A 24,390-nucleotide genomic window follows, 5' to 3' on the forward strand; every position below is an offset into this window, starting at 1 on the left:
TCTGGATTTACAAAGGGTATGGCCATGAATCAGGTGAAATGAGGTATAGTTTGAAAAGCACTTCATCCTGTTTATCGTAGAAAATTCTTCCTTCTTCAGAGCTTAGTGAACCAGAAAAATCAGCATCATTTTCCAGGCAAATGTAGAGAGAATATCTGTCTTTTATAGTGTCTGATTTTGCATATCCTGTACAATAAGGTTCATGCTAGTTGTGGAGATAAGCTCTGTGATTGCAGATAATATCACTTAGTGTTAGTAACTTTCTAAGTCCCTCCGGAATGATTAATCTTATATGCTCATCTGACAAAACATATGATAAGATTGAAGATCAGCCCAGTGAGACTTTTGTAACCTGATTCATTTTTCCTGTGGTTCAACTGCTCATGAGAGTGCTGCACGAAAGGAGTCTGCATACAAACACATCCACAGACACTCAGTAACATGGTGTATGCACATGCATACCTCTGTGCATGCACTAGATAGCTCCAGAAAGCCCTTTTTTACTTGCTTTATTCCATAGCCAGAATTCCTTTCTCTTTAGCTTGACATGGATTAAGTACTTTGATAAACAGGTGTCCTTTTCTCCTTCCAAAAGAGGTCAGGAAATTCAACATCTCAAGTCAGTGAATATAGAGCTGAGGATGGAAGAGGTCTGCTGATTGCAGATATTTCATTCAGGGAAAAAGAACCTTTCTGCCAGACATCTGTAGATCTAGGCAAATGTGCCAGAATTCATTTTGGAGGTAAGCCTGATGTTTATCTGCTCTTCAGGATTGTCTTCAAACCCTCCTTTTTAGAGAACTGGAGAAACCCCAATGTATTTTCATAATGGGGGTAGAGATATTACAGTACTGACACTGAGAAAACATTGATAGAGAGAGAGTGTGTGTGTGTGTGTTTGTTCTTCAACAAACTTTCTCTGGATGCACACTGGAGTGGGGTTCTCAGCTGTACATCCACTTGTGCTGATGCTGCCATCTCGGCCAGGCCTCTTCCCGTGGCTGTGTGCCTGCATCCATCCCTTGGTGCCAAATGACATTCAGACCTTGGCATGGCCTTTCAGCATGCTGGTGAAATAGGATCACTTGCTGACACTCTCTCCGTTTCCCTGGTTAAATTTAGGACTTCAGTCCTATCTATCTAAAAAGAAAAAAAATCCACAACCCCCCCCAACAACAAACAAACAAACAACCCCAAAACCAAGCAAAACAACAAAAAAACCTCCACGTCGAAAAGCAAACATACAAGTACCATTAGCTTATCTCAGTGATTACAACTGATGCTGTGCTGAACATCATTTGAATATGAAGGCCCGGGTTGAGACTTTTGTGTTTAGTTTCTCAACCTTTCTGTAACAATCTGCAACACACACAACATCTTTGTTACCTTCATTTGAACGTTATCAAGGAATTTTATTCTGTGGAATATTTGTTGAGCTACTGAAGGAGTTGTATGTGTATATCTAAGGCTACTGAAGGGTATGTATACATTTGTGTATTTATGAAAGGTAAAACAGATTAATTCTCTTCCCCATGCTTGAGAAGCACTGCTGCAAACATATTTTCTGTCCTCTGCAGAGAGCTGTATGTTGCACTACTAAAGAGGAAAGGTCATGTATTGTCATTGAATTTTGTCATTAATCCTCAGAGGAATGCTGTAAAAATAATGAATTGGAAAATTCAGTGAGTTTTCCTGTTATCAGTATGAACTACTAGGAGCATTCACTTGGCATCCCAGTTTTGCACAATACTTTGGCTTTCAGTTTTTGATGCTGCAGAGCTGCAGTAAGAGCTCAGAGTTGTTACTGTGTTGATAGTCTTCAGTAGATTATTGATTATTATGAGTTTGGATAAAATCACCCATGGAAACAGTTCTTGAGTTGCTCCTTGTATGGACGGTGGAATAGGGATCAAGGAGATACTTTAAACAGTTTTTTCCCCTTAACCTGTGATAAGATGTTTGATTGCAGGATGTCCTCTGATTATGACATTCATACTCTTCCTGCCTGCCTCTGGTTTGTCCTGAGATGACTGAGCCATCCTGCTCTAGTGAAGGTTCTGGACAGTCACTGTGCACTTCTTAGCTTCTCCAATGCTGAGTGCTCTTGCAAAGCAGAGAGAAGAGCAGTGCCACTGAAATCTGGCACTCCAGAGTGGGATTTTTGAGAGGGAAAGAGAGGATGGGGTATTTATGAGGTTTACATAGGTGGAATGGAGCACCAAATCACTGCCTCCCAGATCCTCCTTGAAAAGCACTGAGAAGGAACAGGAACTGTTATTCTAGCCAATATGTTGAAAAGGATAGTTTTGAATGACTGCAGCCCCAGAACAAGTTTGTGATTGGCAAAACAGAACTCCTCATTTTCTGCTTTGCCTACCTGAATTCCTGGGGCTTTGTGTACACAACTCAGGGGATACTGATGCCCTAGAGCTCAGTGCCCCTGTCAGGTGTCAGCATACTTGGAGAATGAAGGCTGTAGAGGGGTGTCTAATTCTGCAGGGAAAAAAAAAAATTTGGGGGTTTTGTTTTCAAAAGAGCACAGTGTAATTTGTGATCCTGAACTATTCATGTCACCTAGACTGGCAGCAGAGCAACACAGCAGCAGAGAGATTCAGCAGATAAAATATTCATGCTTTGTGTAAGCTGCTAGCCTTATGCTGGAAAGAGAAATATTTCTGGCTTTCCTTTTAATGTGTGTTTCTGCCAAATATTCATTCTTTCCACTGTACATTGTTTTCATAATGGGCTCCGAGCGCGGTGTGACGGAGGCTGTGTTTTGCTGCAGTTCTCTGCCTTGGAACAGGAGTGTCTCCCTGTAACCCAGCACACCTATTTCATCTGTTTTGCAGTCTGGAGGCTGCCAGCATCGGATTCATCATCATCATAGACAGACGACGGGACAAATGGAGTGCAGTCAAGGCATCCCTGACACGAATAGCAGTAAGTGCTTGCTTTTGTTATTTATCTTCTAGAAATTAAAATTGTCTGCTGAACCTTCAGCACACAATACAGCCTCCTGTGCTCATTTTAAGCTCCTATCTTCTGGCTGTGGATGCAGATTCTCCCTGGCCCTGCAGCTCATATGTGTTAAATAAGAGAGGGAGGAAGCTGCAGAGACAAATTGCATCGTCTTGTTTACTGCTGAATTAGGACAAATTCCTTATTTTCTGGGTTGACTGCAATATAAATTCTAGTAATTTGAAGTTGGTTCCTAGAAGAGTATTAAGAGGTACCCCTTCTGTGCCCTGAGGAAGGATGACGTGGCCTGCTTATGAAAGAAATAGATCCCAAGGGATCTATTTGTGTTTGCACAGTAGTAAATGATCTCTGTCAGAAATTCTTAATAGCTTATTTGCAAAAGTCAGAGCTGGACACTGATTTTCAGTGCTAAAAAAAGCAGCTGGTTTTATAATTCTCTTACTAGGAGCATTTACTGTGTGAGGACCAAGCACTTACACACAGAGGTGTAGGATGGGGGGATGACCGAGGCGACTTTAAGTTCTTTCAAGGTATTTAGACAGAAATGTTTTTCGTTCTCAGGCTTTTTTGCTGCTGTCTTCAAGAAATTGTTCTTTTTTTATGCTTGATGAGCTCAGAGGAGTGTGAGAGATGTAGGCTGGGTGTTGCAGGCAGGGCCATTTCTGATGAACATGTTGAGTGCCTGCCTGTGTGTAAAAATATGAGGTTAAAAAGATTTCAAAACCCTTTGCGGAGTGAATTGGTAGGTCAGCCTGGGGAATCCATCTGTGCTACCAGCTGCCCTCACCAGACCGTGGGCAGCCAGCTTTGCCCTCTAGTGGCTGCAGCCCAAAAAAATGGGAGAACTTCTGGTGCGGCGGTGCAAATGGGGCTTGGTGGGGTTTGGATCTGTGGCATAAAGGCATTTGTCAGGAACTTTGGAGCTCTGTGATAAATCTGTATCATGAAATACCATCTCTGGGCAGTAAAATACACGGGTCAGTCTTCCTGTTGGGTTTGGAAATAGTGACTACGAGCACGTGCTGAATGGACCAGCTGAGGCAATGAGCAGCTGGAGTGAGCAAGATTCAGTAAGTCCTACCTGCTTTGCCCTACTGGTGAGGAAACACTTGGCTGAAAATTCCCTTGTAAGATAGAAATGTGCCTTCTAAGAATTCTGTATTTCCTGCAGGGAGCATTTCCAGGAAACCTGCAGCTGGTGTTTGTCCTGAGACCCTCCCGCTTTATCCAAAGGGCAATCGCTGACATTGGCATTAAACTCTACCGAGATGACTTTAAAATGAAGGTACCGGTAAGCATGCAGTTTTTGTCCATGCATTTTCTTTTCTCCATTTCTGCAGTTCTGGGCTGTCAGCAATCTCCCATAACCCAGGATTGCAAGCGGCACCTGGGGCCTTTCATCCGGGTCTGTGTGGTGATGCCAAAGGGTTATTTAGCAGTTCATAGTATTTAATGGACATGTTCCCATGTCCAGTCTAGCTATAAAATATGACTCAGTTTTTAGGTACTGGCATTTTAACTCAGTGGAGATGTTCCCTTCATGTAGGCAGAGGTAGATCCCGCTGCAGTGACAAACATAAGTATTCAGGACTACAGAGCAGCAGAAGCCTAGGGCTGAATTCTGCACTGTTTGATGGGTTATCCATGGCAGCGCTGACTGTCCCTCTAACATTGCTTATTCTGAATGTCTTTTATGATTCCTATGCCCTCAAGATTCAGAGTTTGTGTTTTAGTTATTTTTATATGCACTTGGCATATGCTGTATGTTGATGAGACTGTGATATGAAGAAAGTTATCAACCCTGAAGGAGTTGGAGATTATTCCATGAGAGGTCTATGAGAGATCTTTTAGGAGTTGTTTTTAGCTGCATGTTTGCATGTGGTGTCAAAAATTTTTAAGTTTTATAAATAAAATTGAATTATGATTATTGATGATATTTCATCCTGGATCAGACTCATACTGTGTTCCAAGTGACTTTACTGGAGGGATTTCAGATGACTATTTTGGATTTTGCTTTTGGGTTTATGTTGTTTTGCAAAGTACTTGTGGCTCTCCTTCAACAAATTCTAGCTCTGTTGAAACTCAAGTTTGAAGTTCAGGTGTTAAAAACACTTTATGCTTCTCCTGGAGTGAGAGACAGCAGCTATTTATTACAGTGCCTACAGGAAATGAACCATGAATAGACATTTGGTTACTGTGGTTAAATTGTAATATTTACTGTCATTTGGTAAGGGTGGCTTTTTGGTAAAATGGAAAATTTATGAAAAAAATTATGTTTGAATGCAAACCAAAATATTTTATAGTACTTTAAAAAATGGATGTACCTATATTTAATATGCCACAATCTGTTGCTATAACAACCTTCTACCAGTGACTGCAGCCCAGAAAGGGACAACTTCATCAAGGACTGGCATTTTCCAACAATTCAGCATTTTCCAACAATTCAGCATTTCCTATACTTTTAGCAAGTAAAGTAGATTTGCTGGGTTAAATCAATACTGGAATGAGTAGAAACCAGAAGATCAAACAGGAGCTGGAAATAAAGGCTGCAGTAACCAACCAGACACAAAAAGGAAATGTAGGATTTATGTCACATTGACATACAAATGTGGGTAATAAAACCTCATCAGGTAAATTTCTATTGGGATAGTGATTTGATTAGATATCATTAGCCAGGATCAAGATACAGACATATAGGAGACACAGCAGGGTTCTTCTGAGATTAAAATCTGTGAATTCAAAAGGAACACCCAGAGATGTACCCAAGGAAACTCCCATCATAGGAAGTGCATAAAAACATCCTCAGAACACACATAAAAGTCTGAGCAATCTGTCCATAGCAAGTACTTCCTTGAGCTTTGTAGACTGTGACTTGTTTTTGGCAGCCTAACCCATCCAGCAGCAGCACCCCCATGGCTCCATGTTCCACACTGACCCTTCTCTTCTAAACTGCTGCTCCTTTGCACTCTCCAGCTGACTGACTGGGGCTGTCTCCTGTCTGGCAAGCAGCATGAGAGATGCTAATGCTCTCTCAGATGGGTTTTTTAGATGGATGCTGGATTGCTCATAGGCTTTCTCCTGCAGGAATGCCTGCGTGGTGAAGACAAACACCCTGTTGGGTAGCACCATAGCTGGCAATATTAATAGGTTTGTTTTGTGGCTCATACTGAGCATACCAGGTTAAAGCAAACATAAAATTCTTCTGAAAAGAAAACTGCATGACAGTGTACCTCTGTGGTTTCAGTGAGGTTTGAAATATCAGAAGAGTTCCAACTTGTCAGCAACATCTCTGATGGTGAAGAGCTACAAAGCAGTTAAGATTTACTTTTTCAAAGGTGATTTCCAATTCAGAATTAGTGCACAGACTTTATGCTCCAGTGTGAGGCCTTTTCAAGATGATGCAGCTTTTTGAGCTTTCTGGCTTTGATCATAACAGAGCAGTGTTTCATAACACATTCAGGGAAGTTTTTCCTTTAACTTTGGCTGAGATACCTTTCTTTGCCACACTTTCTTCACAACAAGATCTCCTTGTTTCTGCATTTAAAGACAGGGGTTAAAGAGAAGATGAACTGCTGGAAGTGAAAAAGAACAGAGTGAGGGCCTACTTGAGAATTTTCAGCCTGTATGTCTCCCTGGGGCCAGATGCATCCTCCACTATATTCTTGGATACAAGTCAGGTTAAAGTTTGGATGGATGGACAACTACATGTGGTTTTAAAAACTAGTTTCATGATGGGTTAGGAGGGTAATAGTAATGGATCATACTCTGCCTGGAAGTGGGCAACAAGTGGAGTGTTGTAGTGAGTGATACCTGCTGGGACCTGCCCTGTTTGATGTCTTCATCAGTGACATGGAAGAGGCAACAGGCTGCACTGTCATTAAGTGTGCAGATGACACTAAACCAGGAGGAGCAGATGGTATACTTCAAGACAGGGCCACTGGAATAAAAACTCAAGAAATGGGCTGACCAGCATATTATTTTTTATATACAAAAGGGGCAAAGCAAAATCCTGCAACTGGGAAAGAATTTCCTTCCACAAGGATTTTCTTACTCAAGAAATAACTTATATTCTTCCCTTCCAACAACACAACAGTTTTGTTGTTGACAATGATTCACACTGTAGCCTATCTGGGGAGCATCTCTGCAGAAAAGGAGCTGGGAACTTGGTAGACAGCAAGCTGTACATGAGCCAGAGTGTGGCCTGGCAGCAAAGGAAGCCATCAGCATCCTGCATTAACAGGAGCAGTATGAACAGGACCAAAACCAACAGATTGAGACAACCACTCATCCCCCTTTACTTGGCTCTAATTAATTCACATTGAGAACACCCTGAGTTTTGGTTCCCCTAGTACAAGAAAAATATTAATCTGGAGTAATCTTGGAAAGCCAGGAAGGTCAGGACTTGGAGCATGTGCTCTGTAAGAAGATGCTGAGGGAACTGTGCTTGCCCAACGTGGAGAAGGGAAGGCTTAGGAGGGTTAATATGACACAGCAGCAGCTTTCCAGTCCCTCCAGGTTACTGGGCACTGCAGCCAGCTTGTGTGTGGTGGTAGGATAAGAAATAACTGACATAAAGTGAAACAAGGGCAGCTCTGACTTGACATAAGGAAAAACCTTCTCACCACAAAGACAGTCAGGCAGCAGAGCAGACTGCCCAAAGAGGTTGTACAATCTCAATCCTTGGATGTTTAGTCTTAGGAGGATAAAGACCTGAGCTACCTGACCTTGGTCTCACAGCTGGCACAGCTTTGAGAAAAAAAGTTGGACTAGAGAGCTGAGGTTTCTGCCAACCTGAATTATTCTAGAAAGATTCTGTTACAAAGATCAGCTAAAAACTTGTTCAGGTTTGTTCTCGAGGCTTTTCTTAGAGCACTCTTAGCCTAGAATATGCATCCTCTTGTTTCCATACATCTGCACTCCTCACTGTCCACAGTGTCTGTCAGTGTACTTACCATGCTCCATTGCAGCCTGCTGACATGCAGAGCCACTTAAGCTTTCTTTAAATAGCATCAAGTAACACATTTGACATATTTCTGACATTTATTTATTTAAAATTCGTACTCATTTGTGCTTAACTTTTTATTCTTCTGTTGCTGAAATCCTGGCATATCTTCTAGCTGTTGGAACAACAATAAATGAGTGTTACTTGTGTAACCACTTGTGTTGACAAATTTACAGTGGTTGCCAAAAGTTAATGCTGCTTATCTGAAGCTGAACTCAAATCTTGTTTGGCTTTCTTCAAGTAAGTCTAATGGTAAGGAGGTTCTAAAGTAAAATAATTGATTTTGGTGTATTTCTCCTTTTTCTTCCATTATGATTTTAAATGCAAAAATGCCAGTGAATTCAGTAAACATACAGTGCCAAAAAAAAAAAATCAGAAAATGGAAAGAGAAATTTTATTCTCAATGGTTTAATTTCAGCACTTCCCTGGAACAAGTGGTTGGTGTTGAAGAAGCTGTTTAACTTGCCTGTGCCTCCATTTCTCTGTAAATAAATGTTATCTAGAGAATAAATTATGTTATGGAAGTTTGTGTGAACATTGTCAATACCATATTTTGCTCTTGATGCACATGCAAAATGAGTCAGCCCAGCAAGGAGGAAGATGATGTCGAACCAAGGTTAGTTCAAGAATGTCCATGTACACATTGAGAAGGCAAAATCTAGAGAAAATAAACTGTGGCCATGGCATGAGAAAATGCAAAATGAGAACTGATGGCCCCTGGTGGAACTGCAGTGGTCATCTATATTCAGGCAAACCCAGGTCCTAGAAACAATGATTGAAAGGCTCGTTATTTCTCTCAGTCCAGTGTGTTTGGATTTGTTTCAGATCATCATGTTAAATTCTGTCTCTGATCTGCATGGCTACATTGACAAGAGCCAGCTGACCCGGGAGCTGGGGGGAACTCTGGAGTACGGCCACAGCCAGTGGATCCATCACCGAACGGTGAGTGCTGCTGCTCTCGCACATCTGCACCACAGCTGCCAGGCACAGATGCAGAGCAACCTTTAAGCAGGAACTTTTCAGTTGCATGACAGCCTCTGGATTCTGCTAGGGACTCAGGGAAAGAGGAAATCCATGACTCGAAGAGAGAAAGGCAAATTCTCCAAAAGTTGGTAATGGAAGCAGTAATTGTATCTCACTGTGTACCTGGCCCAGGGCCTAACAGTGTTGTGGTATTCTTACTCAGCAAGGCCTTCTCTTGCCTTTTAAATAATTGATGGAATTCATAGGCCTTCAGCTGAAATTGAAAATAGGCTGTAGCACTTTGCTGACTTTACAAAGGTCAAAAGTAAGGTCAAAATCTCACTTTAATGATTAATTATGTCCATGCTTTTAAGGGAATAAAAATACTCAGGGCACTATATTTTATTTTTCATTTCTATACTATACAAGTGTGCACTCCAGCTGGGTTTTATTTTGGGTAACTGAAGAACAGTTGTTAGTAGGAAGGCAGAAAGACTTTTTTATTCTATTGAGGAAACTTATACAGGTTTGATTGTTCCCTTTTTGGGCTGGTTGATGCATTTCAGTGTCTGCTTCAAAGCAATGTAAACAATTCATTATGGTGCCCAGTTAAGATGACAGTTCACATAAAACAGACTCCAAACTCCAGCACATTAGCAGACAAAATATTGTTTCATTCTTCCTAAGCAAAAATGTGCTAAGCTGGGTCATGATCCTGGAAAAGTAATTAATTTCACAGAGAGTTTATACAATGTTTGTGTCTCTCTTTGTGGGTCTACTTGCAAGACTGATAAATTAGAGCCCATATCCAATGTAAGCCTCAATGTTTTGCAAAGTTCTGGGTAGCCCTGGGTTTGAGTCTGTTGTTGGTGAAGAGCAGGTTACACCTAACCCATAAAAAGAGCTTTTCTGAGGTAATTTAAGTCAAATAACTTTTGTCATTTTCTTGCTATAGTTTTTTTGTGCTTTGCTGTCCTTATTAAATTTTAGTCTCCTTGAGAACCACCAAATATTTCAGGCTTCTAAATATGCAAATATAGAATCTGAATTTCGTCTAACATTGATTTTCTACATTTATAACAGTGTTGACTATAATGAGGTTAGGGTTGAGATGAGTGAACAGGCTTATGTGTCAAAAGTATCAAAACTATGAAACTGTCCTTGCAGGAAAGGGGAGTGTGAAGAAATGAATAATCTGTAAGACCTTTCAAACAGCAAAAGGTCTGAAAATATGAAGGGGGATAAAACAAGGCACAAGAAAGGTTGTATTATTTATTAATGACAGGGATTTACACAAAGCAATAATACATATTTTGGTAAAATATGCAAACTAAATGAGCGAAGAATTTACGGGAATAGGGCTATGTAATCCCCAGAGGTTTTGGTTAAATTTGTGAGAAAAAAATTTACCAAGCACAGAGACTGGAAAAAAACCAATCCACAGATGTAACTTAGGTACATGAAACAACTTATTGCTCATATACACAGGAGAAAGTGGGATCAAGCATGCTAGTAAGTGAAACACTGGCAAGTTCATGGTGCAGTCAGCCAAGGAATATCTGCTGGATAAGAGGCTGTCATCAGGGAAGTGTCAGCTTCCATGGCACCTTGAAGCAATCTGACTTACAGTCTTGCTGAGCTATGGTCTTCATGCCCTTTGCTGCTTCTTTCAGTGTTCTCATGTCTTGTCCTGCCAGTGCTTTTCCTCTGAAAAAGCTTTAAGCTCTGGCTAAATGGCAGTGACACAGCAACCTCCTCGCATCATTCACTGTTTCTGCTCTCCTCTCTTGGCTGCCAGGAGCCTGTGGACTTTCTTGCCCCCAGAGTGCATTTTTGGCTTTCAGTAAATGGCCTTTGGTCAGGGATGGCCATGTCTGTGTTGTAGTCACAGGTGTGACATTTCAGCCAACTCTACTCCAGTAGTTTCAGTGCTGAGGACAGCTGCAGAGCACCAAGACAGAGCATGTGTGGGTCTGTACTGCTTGTGTTGAAACCAGACATGAATTTATGGGAGAACAGGGAAGAAGGCTGTGAACTCTGCTAGCATTCCTTCATGGGGGGGCATGTTTGAGATCACAAATGTGGGCTAATTTCTCTCTACACCTTTTGAATGATGATCTACCTCCAGTTTGTTTTTCACTGTGCACACAGCATAATTTCATCTGTCATGGTTGCAAACAGTGAATTCCATCATTGCTGGAGAAAGGAGTGCAGTGTGCAACAACTACATAGTGTTTGATTGGGTGTAAGAACATCACTAGTGCTTGTTTACTGACTCAGACCTGTGGGGGATTAGATCAAAATGTACAAAAAATGAAGAGCTATACAGAACATAACAGCCACCCCCAAATTTGGGCATGATCATGGAAAAACATCCCATGCAGTTACTTGCTGCTAGATATAAAGGTTTTAATCCCATGTCACAGGTCTGAACATTATATTCTGCTCTGAGAAGGTGGCATTGGTTTTTTTTAGCCTTCCTCACTTCCCTATTCTTCATTAAAACCAGATTTCTGACATGTTTTGTGTTGGTGCACCCAAGTGATAAAGAAACAGCAATGATCCCATGAATTTATGCATTTTTTCTGTATTTGTAGTTACTTGTTCCTGTATTTGTCTACTAGTGTGGACAGATGGGAGGAAGGGACTAGAATGCAGATACATCTCTCATACAGATAGGCGAGATGGAGATGCACATATTCAGAAGTCAGGGGAAGACAGGTTACTGCTGAGTGAAAAATGGCTGTATAAATAAAAAGGCTTTGCCCTATATATTTTAGTAGTGTTCTCAACTTAAATAAAGCCTTCATCAAAATTTTAAATGCAGCAGAATTTCCCAGCAAGTATGGGCAGAGGATCTGAAGTTCCAGGCCTGCCTTTGAAGCTGATGTCCTCCGTGGTTTCATTATGTCTGCTGAGCTCTGGGAGTTCCCCGTTGGCTCACTGAGGTGACAATATGTGCAGACCTGTGAAAAGGTCATTTGTGACACATGGTTTAATTTGTAACTTTAAGCACATCCACCCAAAAAAAAAGGCAATGAGCTTTACAGGCATGTAATACTTGCAGCACGGTGTGCCTGAAGCACAAAGTGTTGTTAAAGGGCTATGGGTAAATAACCAATCTGTGACTTTATGCTTTTGCTTTTCCAGGCCATTGAAAACTTTGCAATGACAGTAAAAACAACAGCACAGATGCTACAGAGCTTTGGAACAGACTTAGCAGAGACTGAACTTCCCAACGATGTGCAGTGCACAGAGGAGCTTCTCTCCTCACACACCGAGCACCACAGCAAGCTGAAGGTGATTGTTGCCCTACGATGGCTCCAGCAGTGTAATAGATGATCTAACAGAATTTTCTGCCATCACTTGGCAATCCATTGTCTGGAAACCACTGAGGAGGAGGACAGACACCTGGGTTCAGGAGGTCAATTCAATTCAGCTGTGGAAAAAGACATTTTACAGCTTCAGGAATGATAGAATGGGAAAGTGTCACTTCACTGTGTGAGAGGGAGTAATGGGATCACATCTGGAGTAGCATGGGCTCTTGATGAACAGTTCATCAGAAAGGATGGACTTATGTTGGAGCAGAAACAGGGAACATCTGTGAGGATAGTCAGGAATAGACAGAACGACCTAACTAGATGATGACTGTTGTTTTGTTTAAAAAAAATGTTGGGGCTATTTGGCTTTGCAGAGTAAGGATCAGAAGTAAATATTACTGCTGTCAGCAAATGCCTTAGTTTAAACACAAGATTAAAAATACAACTTAAGCTATATTAGCACAAGAACAATTTTTATGGAAGAACTGTGCAGTGATGTGGGGATTCGTCATCTGACAAGTTTATGTTTGAGCCTCATTGTCTTTTTTATTGCTCCATGCTGGGAAGACACTTCTGTGCATGACTTCTTATAGCTGATGTACTATGGCTCAGCCTGGCACAATGTTGTTTGATGAAATTCTATTAAGAAGTACAATGTCTCAGCCTCAGTCTCTGAGCTCACAATCTACAGCATACATTCAGTTTGTGGTAGAATAATTTATTCTGCAAGTGACCTGGTCAGATATGCAATCTGCTCAGAAATTACTCTATTCCTTTTCTCAGAAATAGATCTACTATTCAAAGTTAAAGATTTAGGTCTCTGCATTTGCTAGAAAAACACACCTTTGGTAAGCATTTATATTTTGTTTCAAGTATTTTGTACCTGTGAAAGGATCCTCCTTTATCATTACTCTGTTGCCATCTAAGAGATGTGAGTGTTGTCAGAAGTACATACAATTTGGTTTTTGGCTTGTTTTTTTCCCCTCAGGATGAGCTGAAGCTAGCAGTGAAGCAGGGGGCCACCTTACTGACATGCATCCGGGAGCCAGTCACCCGAAGTGCCAACAGCAAACTCAGTCCAGATGAACTGGAAAATGTGGCCACAGTGGAAAGGTCAGTGGAGCTAATTACCTTGTGCTGCTTGCTAATTTATTCCTAGGAGATGCAAATGTAATTTAAATAATTTAAATATGCAGGTTATAAATTACCACAGGTTCACATACTCAGGATTTATGGACAGGTAAGTCCAAGAAGGAAATAGCTTAGAGGAAATGATTAAACTGCCAAGGCAAGTTCAAACAAGTCCTGAATTTCTTGTTAACTTTTTGTCAGACCACTAACTATCTGGCTGAAGATTTAAGGTGGGACTTTTTTTCTCCATAACATGTATGTCCTCCAAACTTCTGTACCTGGTTAGAAAGTGGTACATGAGTCTCTGTGAGATGAGTGGGTGATGTGCTTGTGAGTGTCTGTGGAAACACTGGGGGAGGAGCAGATGAAGATGATACCTGAAACATTCTGTATGTCACAGATCCAGAGATACACAGAGAGAGAACCCCCTTTTCCTTCCTGCAGTGCTAGTTATTACCACAAAGCTTTTAGTCACCATGTAGAAGTTTCTGCTGTGCCATGTGATGCAGAGCAAAGAGAAATGCCGTGCTAGGGTTTCAGCATGTCTGCATTCACTGGGAACAAAGGTGTTAAAAGTAAAGCTGAGCTGATATTTTTCACTGAATACTTTAAAATCCTTTGAACAGTCATCCCAAAGGAATTTATGAATTCATCTTGAATTCAACAACTAGCTTTGATTAAAAAAAGTTTTCCAGGGACAGACTGAAAACAGAAACTTGTTTTTGAGACAAATAGGAGGAAGCTATTGGCATTTGCCCTAACAGCTTGATGATTTCATGCATGAAATTTGATGATTTCAGCAGGCACCGATCCTTTATCTGCCCAAAGAATGCCCATCTATTGAAATACAAGATATTCAGAGAACACTTCCTCTTCATTTTTTCTGGTTGTTTAAAACTGTTCTACTTTGTAACTAAGGGATCATTGAGAAACTCTGAGGATGACTCACTAGCCTGGTGTCAGATATTTTATTGAAGATATGACACCTTGACATTAATGTCTTTGCAAATAAATGTTTAATAATTTATACAAAGTAAAACAATGTCCATGGGAGTCATTATGATCTCTTAATCTATTGTTTTTAATGGACTGGGAAAAATTATTTAGCCCTTGCCTATTTCTGAAGGGTGAAGAAAATTAACAAGTTGTAGAGTTCTGGTTTAATCATTCCATGAAATAATAATTGCATCATATTCAATCTGCATAATTTGGGGATGGATTATCTTTGAAGCATTGGGTGGAAGCTAGGGAGTGACAGCTGCCCTTGGCTGCCAGCGCATGGAACAACTCCGAGTCCTTCTTGCACATCAGGAGGCAGGACTGTAACTGCCACAGTAGATCCATGTTGTTGTCACTCATCTGTCACATTCCTGCCTGTCCTACTGCAAATTTCATTCTCCTTTGCTTATGAGAGAGTTGACAAAGAGCCCTCTTACATAAGTTTAGGGCTCCTCACCATTTCCCTGCTCTGCTTTCTGCCATCAATTACTGTAACTTAAAATAAATTAACTATAGGAAATAAGTACATTCTATTCACTATAATTTCTTAACAGGTTGTTGGCTCAGTTGGATGAAACAGAAAAAGCTTTTGATCAATTTTGGACCAAGCATCATCTAAAACTAGAACAGTGCCTGCAGCTTCGACACTTTGAACACGATTTTAGAGAGGTATTTCTTTGTTCATGCTGTCTAGCCTTCTCTGGTAAATAAGGTCAAATTCTACCCATACTTAAGAGTATACCAGCAGTCCAAAAAGGAGGTTGGGAGAGAAGATCTTCATTATGCAATAGGAAATGAATATTCAAAGATTAAAGTCTTGACAGCTTTCAGATGTCTTACAACACTTGAGTAAGGCACAGTGAGAAAAGTGCCAGACAGTGAGGGCAAAATGTGGAACATCAATAAGTAAATTTACCTTGATAAATAATTTTGCATTTAGGTGTGAAGTTATCAAACATAAATTCTTCTGTGATGGTAAGTCACCAATTCCACCAGAGTAAAGGGAATACAGTTCAGAAAGCCCAACTGTCAGCCCAGAGACTGGAGTAACACAGATTCTGAAGTAATATAAGCTCTGGAGTTACAGGTTGTCAAAACTTTGTGGGCCAAATTGGTGAGAAGCAGGGGAACTCTTTGAAGAATGGTTGGTTGTTGATTTTTTCCTTGGATTTTCCATTTTGGAACAAACTGAAAGACTAAACTTGAGATGCAGACTCTTCCCAGAGATGTGGGTGAATGTTTGTTGTAATTTTTATCAGTATCTTGTGATGGGGTTTTGGGTGGGTTTATTTTGTTTTGGTTTATGTTTTTGTTGTTGCTGGTTTTTAGGTAAAATTGACATTGGATAACCTCATGGAAACACAAGCAGGTTTTGCTGACATTGGAGACAGTGTAACTCGAGTTGAGAACCTCCTCAAGGAACAGAAACATCTGGAAGAGAAAGGACAGGTTTGCACTCAGTTTAGTATTCTAACTGCTATAGACATGGTATTCTAGACACTTGCCACTGTCCTTTTTTTTTGTCCAGATTTACTCTCTTCTCAGAGTCATAACTTTAAATTGCAAAACACAGATCTTAATTTCCAGAAGCCAGGTTTGTTCAGACCCAATAGTTCCATTTAATTACTTGGAAAACTAGGGAAAAAAGTAGGGGAAAACTTGTGTAATGAATGTCCTCAGTATGTGAAAAACAAGAAGTGGACTCCATAATCTCAGTGGGCAACCTGTTCAGTGTTTGGTCATCCTTACAACAAAAAAAGTGCTTCCTGGTGTTCAGATGGACCCTCACAAGTTTCAGTGTACTTGTTGACATGGAAGTTGGCCTTCAATTTAAATATAAAATAAGACGTATCAGCTATATTAATATTCCAAACCTTTATGCCCAGGCTACAGCAAGGGTTACAGGGAAGGAATGTCCTTATTATGAATGTAATTCTAACTTTGGATTTTTCTCATTAATTTCACAGGAACCTTTGGAGAAGGCCCAGTCCCTGGCTCTCCATGGAGAACAGCTCATCCAAAACAACCATTATGCAGTTGACTCCATTAGACCAAAGTGTGTTGAACTCAGGCGCATTTGTGATGACTTTACCAATGAGACCAAGAAAAAGTATGATATTTTGGGAAAGTCTCTTGAGCTGCATAAGCAGTTAGATAAGGTGAGTGAACCTTTTCAGGTAACAACTCTGGCAAGGTTCTATTAAAAATGAAGGATTTTATTAGCTCAGGTAATTATGATGAAGAAAAAAAGTTGTGTTTGGTTTTTCTCCGTTTTATTCAGTAAATGTTAGTATAAATATTGGAGCTTTGCATTAGTTCAGCAAGTTCAATTCTGCATGTGCTGATGGGGTGACTTGTGGGCAGGAACTATGGGCAGGCACACTATGAGTAACATTGATCCCCTTTTAATGACATGTTAGGGCAAATCTGTTTTCCATAGAGTAGAAGCAGCAGCTGACAACGTGGACTGTCAGTGATGGTGACACTTCTTCCCCCACTTTTCCTTGAAGGCAAGCCAATGGTGCGAAGCTGGAATCTACCTCTTAGCTTCCCAAGCTGTGGACAAGTGCCAGTCACAAGAGGGAGCTGAAACTGCGCTCGTTGAAATTGAGAAGTTCTTGGTAACTGCTAAGGAACACCAGCTCTCTAACCCAAAGGAGTTCTACAATCAGTTTGACATGATCCTCACCCCTGAAATAAAGGTAAACCCCCTCAGATGTGCATGTGCTCACTTAGAAGTTAAAAATTTCCGATTGCTTTGTCCATGAAAGTGTACTGGGCTATACATTTGAGTCTGCTAAAATATGCCTCCTTCTCTACTCTAAAAGGGCACAGAGGTCAGTATTTGTGGCAGCAAGTTTTACTCATAAGAGCAGTCATGCAACACTTACGTCATTTTCTTCAGAGCAGTGCTAGAAACACTGCTTGAGTCACCATGTCTTGGTCAGAGAAACTGTGATCTGGGCAGAATGTGTAGGCTGGGCTGCAATAAACTGCAGCACAGTGTCATCTCCAGCTCTAGTCTGAGTATGGTAATACAAGTCATTTCTTCACTCACTCAGTCCAACACTGACAACCATTTGTTGTTTGCCCTTTTTTTTTGTCAAGGCCAATGCCCAAAGAATTGTACAAAAACTCGAAGATGTGCAAGAAATGTTTGACAAGAGGCAAGTAAGTCTGAAGAAGCTGGCAGCCAAACAGACCCGGCCAGTACAACCTGTTGCTCCACATCCTGAATCTTCCCCAAAGCGAGCATCACCAAAGATTACCAGACCAGCAGCAGTAGGTAGGCCATGAGCAGCTGCTTTCAGACTCACACCAAAGTTTTGTCCACATGGTCATGTTTGATTTTTGTTATCAGAATGAACACTTGAATTTCATGTGCAGTGTCAGCCTCGTAGATCCAGCTAGTAAAAATTAATATGAAATATCTCTCACTGCAAACATACAAACAAGGGTGAATCAAAAAAACCCACCAGGTTTCTCTTCCTAGGTCTAACCTACAGAGTGCATTACCGTACTGTGTCTCAGTGTGTCTTGTATTGCTAATTTTCAAATACCCACGCCAGGGTAGTCAATGCAAGCCTGCAATGCAAGCACGTGAACTTCTTTTATATTGCAGATAAGGTATTGTGAATATTTGGCTTTCAAGTGTCATGATTCCTCAAGTTTCAATCCAATATTTGCAAAATTAAGGGTCCATTAGTCCGTGACACTGACTCATTTGTGGAATTTTTGCTTCTCCCCCTCTATATAGATGTTAGCTCACTTTCTACCTTGTCCTCTGCTAACCATAGAAGCTGAGCATTGCTTCTGTTTGGAAATTACTGAAAGTTCCTGATTTGAGGTTAGCATGTGCGTTTGGCCAAGATAGCTGCTTTTGGCAAAAGGAACATGGGTGAAGCTAATTTGAAACAGTGTATCCTGGAGACCAGCTTCCTGGTGCTTGGTGGCAGGAAGAGGTTGTCCCCTTGTAAGCTTTAGGGCTGTTCAAAAGGGGAACCTTTAGTAAAAAGCCTTTAAAAAACCCTCCAATTTGCATGAGGAGCATTCAATAAACTGCTTTCTCAACAGGAATCTTCCTGATGAGATGGATGACCAGTAGCCTGACCATTTTGCTTTTTAGGCATACCAGCAGAAAGTCACACCAATGTGCCTATTCTCCTCTGCACCCCAGCATTCATCCTTTCTTCCAAAGGAAAATAATCTTTTTCCCATTCCCATGCTGGTTTGACATCTGTACATTTTCCCCCCAAACCATGCTAGTTGTGTTTTATATGTACAGTTCCTACCTCAACTTTCAGCTTCTCTTTTAGTTAGAGGCAAGCTGAGAACACAATGCCTGAGAAGAGGTCCTGCTCTGCCACACACACATCCTCCAGCACTGTGCTGCCTTCTTGCACTGGGGTAGGCAGTCAGTTTGCTGGAGTTGTGATTTGCCTTGAAAACTGAATAAATAGACTGCAAAACTGTAGTAGTTCTTTTTCCATTGCATGTGTTAGAGAAATGCAGGGAGCTCTGGAGATCACACAGCTCAGTCACCTGCTCCAAGCAGCACTAATGTCAGCATTCATCAGATTACTCACTGCATGGCCACTAGTGCTGAAGCAAAGGAAGTTGCAGAAAATGGGGTTATGGGGTCAGTAGGTCAGAACCAGTTAGTTCCTGTCAGTGGCACCACAGTCTTAGGTTGGTTTTACCTAGTGTGAAACTGCATCTTCAGGCTAAAAGCTAATCTTGCCATTCTGTTTATGCATGCAGTCCCTTGAACTGTTTCTTGAACTTCTTTCTTGTCATTTTAGCACATTTGCAGATTTTAAAAATAAATTATTGAAATAGATAGAACCTTATAGAACAGTCACTGGTTTATGACAGTGCTCTAAGTTTTGATTCTTATTCATCCAGCCCATCCCACATACCATCAGCTCTTTCACAGAAAGTCATGAGATGCTCCCTTGCTCTGTCCTTTGAATTGCAGTTCATGGTTATACAACCCAATACAGAATAACCGTGTGACAAGGCTTAACCTTTAATATCCTGTTGCAAAATAATAGGTAGTTGAAATTTATTTTAAAATGCTACTCTGGTTGTGAGGAGGTGCAAAGTGCAACCCAGTTCTGTTCAGACACTGATAAGCAGACTCTACAATTTCATTCAGATTCTAGAAGGTGACTGACCAAGAGTACTCTGTGCAAAGAAATGGAAGTGCCTGAGTATCTACAGCTCATTCAGGGACTCACTGTCAGTGACTTTAACAGCCATGAATAGTACATGTATATTCACATGTTCTCTATGAATCACTTTGGTGTTATCCAGTTGTCTGCTACAGAGAATCATACTTTGAAATTCCTGAGTGCCCTTTCCCTCAGAATGCCAAAGCACTTGGCAAGTACTGGTCAGTATTTTCACCTCTTTTTTCAGAAAGAAAACTGAAGCAAGATAAACTGAGGAATTCACCAAGGTGTTTCACAGTCTGACTCTGAAACATGTCTGAGAATAGAAACAAGGACACTGAGTCCTATTCCAAGCCTGAAAATGAGGCTGTGAAATTTTGCTCTTCTTGAAGCTACTCTCTTTTGGACTTTCCTCTGTGTCCTTTCTTCACATTCATGGCATTAATGCACAATCAGCATTTACTTACAGGGAGAATTTATTAAGCAACATCTTGGAAATTGAGAGAGGCTTAGAGCACCTTCTTGAAACAGGTTTTGTAACTCATTTGTCATATTTTACCCAGGACATACCTGAATATTTCTAAGAGCTTGCAAAATAGAATATGACAACAGGAAAATACCATGTTCCTGGACTGTGTAAATAGAAAGGCAAGCAAAGGCAATAAAATGTGGTGAACAGAAATAGAAGACCAGAAAGAAAGGCTTTTGTCCCCAGGCAGCAGAGTAACAATACCATGGCAGCGCTGGGGTGGTTGGTCTCTGAAAGGAGAAGAAGTTACATTTGTTCCAGAATAGATTTTGTTTTGTTCTTCCTTGCTGACTCTCCATTTTCCTAACAGGGAGCAGTAGGGAAAACTCAGTCCAATTCAGGGTGCTAATGGAAAAATCTTCACAGATATGAAGGCTCAGACATTAAATACTCCATTATTGTAGCTGTCAGACTCTCCATTTTACATGGACAAATACGTAGACAGAGATGGATTTTCTGCACACAGGCATAGCTGATACCATGTCTGAGAGAAAGGGCAGGTTTCTGTTGGGGAAATGACTGTCACAGTTTCATGTGCATGTCCTTATGGTTTCTGGTGACTCTCAGTAATCTTTTAGCTCAGTGAAGATCCAGAATGGCAGCTCAGAATTGATTCTCCTTTGGTCAACACTTTTCTATGGGTCTGGAAACTCTGAGGAAAAAAATTACATTAATCCAAATTTTGCTTGATGCTTCTGGTTTCACAAGTGGACTTCCATATTTTGCAGGGACAGGCCTGTTCAAGACTGAAGTACTAATTCTGGAATTATTGCAATGCTGAAAAGTCTGTGCCAGCTGCACTTGGTGCATGTTTTAGCTGTGAGAACTTGATTAAATATTATTCACAGATCAACCTTGAAAAGACAGAAAACTCTGTTGACCTTTTTATAATAAGAGCCTTGAAAATATTTAAATAGTATATATGACACCTTATTTTAAGGAGAACTCCATTTTCTCCCAGTGGAAGCTGCTTGAATTCTAATAGCTAAATTTGTTCCTATGTCTGTTGGGAGGAAAGAAGTGGCACTTGATAGGGAAATCTTTTTGCTCTGATTCACTTTCGAGGGCATAATTTTTGATGATTTGACTACATATTTGTTCTCTGCGTTTCTGTGCAAAACTCTTTAGCGTGGAGTGAATTGGAATAGGTCCACAAAGTCAAACCACACAGTCTGTCAGACACAATGAGATGAACTACACAACTGTAAAGGATAATACAAGCAATTGGAAATTACTGCAATTAGCATTTATCTATTTTAATTTGCTTGTAATTCTCCCAAACTCTTACTCTTTGAAATGAAACTTTCGCAAAGACTATTCCCTTCAACCTCACACGTTCTTGGAAAATTTCAGTAAAAGATGATTTGGCCATCTCAGTGACCATGGTTAGGAAAAATGTCTTGCTTTAGTTATCTTTCTGACAAGAGTTGGAACATGGCAGCACAAAGTGCTGTAAAACATTCACCTAGAGAGTTCTTTGTGGGCAACATAAATGTGAAATACAGGAGTAGAGATGTCAAAATTTCTGTGAGCTTGTTAAACAAATAACGTGTTTAACAGCACATTGCACATACAAAATCCATGACTCACCATACAAGCATCTTAGAAGGCCAACTTGGAACACAAGATTCAGAGGGGGGAAAACACAGCTGGAGCCTTTTCAGTTCTTTAAATGATAAAATTTAAGTTGGTTCCATCTCAGTTAAATGTATACAACTGCTTATTGGATCCAGTCCCGCATTCCTCACAGTCACTAGTGCATAACACTCACTAACTAATAACATCTGGACAGAGGATAAAGGAAGAATTTCTTGCAAGAGTCTGGGGATGTGTGCAGGGGAAGTGAAGCTGTGGAGAGATTAGCTGACTCAGAAGAGATGGTGTGTGTGACTCATGAATGGTTTGAGAAACCACTAGTTTGTCTGGTTCGGTATATTTCTATAAATGAAGTTGTAAAAATGAAAAGATACTTTCAGTTTTGTGGCTGTGGGATTGCTATTACACTTGGGCCAGTCTGAGGAAACCAAGTAGTGTCTCTTTGTAGAAGAATATTCCACATCCAGGAACTTTGCTCTGTGCTTCTTATATCAGCAGATTTTTAGGGGGCTTGACAGAAATTTTGCCAGAGAGAGGAAGTCTAAATTGTATTGTCTAAGAATGGCAAAGTCTTTCTGCCCTAAGCCATTAAGTGACAAACCATAGCTGCTCTGGTGTTTCTTTAGCTGCCTAAACATTCTTTTGCCATCACCAGCAATCAAAACAGCAATTAAGCCACTAATTCTCTCCCAACTCGTGTTCCTGTTGGACAGCATAAGCAGCAAGCCCCAATAAAGTTTAGCACACTAGTTATTTTCATGCTTGTTCTTGCCAAAAGAATTCAATTCTGCTGTAGGTGATGAGTGAGAATGCACAAACCCATACAGAAAACAGATGGGAGAACATGATGGGGGAATTCTCCCCAAAGCTGAATGTGAAGTGTGGTGTTTACTTCAGGGGGGCTTGGAATATCTTACAAGTGCTGAGTATGTATTGTAACCCTTGGCTATGGCCTGTGTCTCTTGCTAGCTAATGAGTTGCACTTACTCTAGCAGGAGCTAACTTAGGGCCACTTACCCATGTGAACTAATCCAGCTCTCTCTGAGCACTTGGGAGCTGCCCACAGTTCTGTCTGTCCCTCAGTCTGTCCCTCAGTGGGGGATGTAGCCCCCCCTGTAAGAGATGTGCACCTGAGAGATGGTGCCCGTGTCTTGCCACAAAGGAGCAGGGGGGAGAATGGGTGAAACCACAGCTTTTTCTCACAAGCTGCACAGCAAGTTTTCCTCACTGAATTTATTTCAGTCTTAGAGGGGTGGAGAGACTGCAAAGCAAAACAGAGCACATGAGTCTCTGTCATTTTCTAGCAGCTTTAGGGACAATACAGCCCACTTTACCATTTGCTGTGGGCTAAATATCACAACAGTGATTCCATACTTGTCATACAACTTGTTCATAAAAAACCAGTAAACAATACTAAAGCGCCATTGAAAAGTGTAGTGGTGCTCCAGACGATTGCAAGTGACAGACCCAAACTCTGCTTTACAATGCCCTTTGACAACAGTTGCTTTAAAAGCAGCATCAAGCAATTTAAAATATTAATGAATTCAAAATGAAATCATCATTATATATCACCCAGGGAGTAGTGTGAAACAATAGGATGAAAACAACTCTGAAACCATGCAGACATTAGATCATTTCTAGTTCTCCTTTGTTCCTGTGCCTTTATTCTTTCAGTAGGCAGTTCAACATTGTAATTTTCAGCTTCTTCAGCAAGACAATACTGTACTGACCTTGAAACAGCCAACTGTACTGAATTCTATAAGGGAGTTTCCCTCATAGTTCCAGTTCCACAGTAATTACTGCAATAATAATTGGCAGTTATTTGGGCTGTTTCTTTCTGTACTACTTCAGCAACTACTTAAATGCAGTGACATGTAGCAGTCTCTGACTATGGGCCAGTCAATAACTGAAAAATTCTCCAGGGCATAACCAAAGCAGGTTGTTTCCTCTTTTCAGTTCATTTCTGGGTCTAATTGGAAAGGGAAGTTTGCTGTGTCAATATGAATCAAATTCATCTCTGAAACAGACTCAGTTGAATTTGACTGCTTTATTTTATACCGGTCTCCTTTTCTGAAGTATGTCACACTGAAGAAGCCAAGACTCAGATTGTGAACTGACCTGAGAAATTTGCTGCTGGATCAAGGAGCACCTGAAGTTCGGCTTCTTGTGATTGTGTCATCTTTCATTTAAACTGCGTTGTGCCTCTCTTTCCTGGATCACCTGGAGCTGTCTGAGCTTACAAGTTGTGATCCAGACATCAAAGTTGTAACTGATTTTCACTTTTTCTGCTGATTGTTTTCAGCAAGGGTTTTCATACCGATATCAACCATTCCTTCAGGTTAAAAAATTTTCTGAATAATGAATAAGCCTAACAACTTGGTATTGCTGACTATGCTCTTCTAAGCGAAAGTCCTCATGTTTTCTGAAGTTATTTCTGTTGTTTCCCTTAATTTCCACGACATATCCATAAAAATTGTGAATTAGATTGTAGAGCAATCCAAGGGACTGAACTCGGATTTAGAGAGAGCAACTAGACACTGGCAGCATATCTAGGGTATTAAGGTGTGGATAAGATTATGAAACAATGTCTTGGTGGCCAAGTCTTAGATCTATTTTCATTATGCTGATTTTTCAAGGTATAAATGGGATGTAGCTGGGAGAAGCTTCAGGAGATAATAGTTTTTAGTGTAATAAGTC

General features: G+C 40.7%; 2 protein-coding genes across 14 annotated transcripts in view; one reads left to right on the top strand and one right to left on the bottom strand.

Moving 5' to 3' along the window:
- MCF2L2 (MCF.2 cell line derived transforming sequence-like 2) overlaps positions 1 to 24,390 on the top strand; it is a 155,445-nt gene that overhangs the window by 48,052 nt on the left and 83,003 nt on the right. For 8 of the 9 annotated variants that reach the window (XM_038146503.1, XM_038146500.1, XM_038146505.1 and 5 more), the window contains exons 4-13: positions 2,850 to 2,940; positions 4,151 to 4,270; positions 8,807 to 8,923; positions 12,095 to 12,244; positions 13,253 to 13,377; positions 14,949 to 15,063; positions 15,724 to 15,843; positions 16,362 to 16,553; positions 16,905 to 17,096; positions 17,503 to 17,680. In XM_038146503.1, the coding sequence (XP_038002431.1) occupies positions 2,850 to 2,940; positions 4,151 to 4,270; positions 8,807 to 8,923; positions 12,095 to 12,244; positions 13,253 to 13,377; positions 14,949 to 15,063; positions 15,724 to 15,843; positions 16,362 to 16,553; positions 16,905 to 17,096; positions 17,503 to 17,680 (1,400 nt within the window). The remainder of the gene's footprint in view (positions 1 to 2,849; positions 2,941 to 4,150; positions 4,271 to 8,806; positions 8,924 to 12,094; positions 12,245 to 13,252; positions 13,378 to 14,948; positions 15,064 to 15,723; positions 15,844 to 16,361; positions 16,554 to 16,904; positions 17,097 to 17,502; positions 17,681 to 24,390) is intronic. The other variant, XM_038146502.1, reaches the window with a different exon arrangement.
- Positions 1 to 24,390, bottom strand: part of B3GNT5 (UDP-GlcNAc:betaGal beta-1,3-N-acetylglucosaminyltransferase 5) — an 82,184-nt gene that overhangs the window by 26,693 nt on the left and 31,101 nt on the right. Inside the window, exon 2 of one of the 5 annotated variants that reach the window (XM_038146529.1) lies at positions 12,267 to 12,383. The exons of the other annotated variants lie outside the window; for them this stretch is intronic. Coding sequence (XP_038002457.1) covers positions 12,375 to 12,383 — 9 coding nt within the window. The 3' untranslated portion in view covers positions 12,267 to 12,374. Of the gene's footprint in view, positions 1 to 12,266; positions 12,384 to 24,390 lie in introns of those variants that run through there. 5 annotated transcript variants of the gene reach the window in all.

This window comes from Motacilla alba, chromosome 9, assembly GCF_015832195.1.
Source record: "Motacilla alba alba isolate MOTALB_02 chromosome 9, Motacilla_alba_V1.0_pri, whole genome shotgun sequence".
Classification (NCBI taxonomy): domain Eukaryota; kingdom Metazoa; phylum Chordata; class Aves; order Passeriformes; family Motacillidae; genus Motacilla; species Motacilla alba.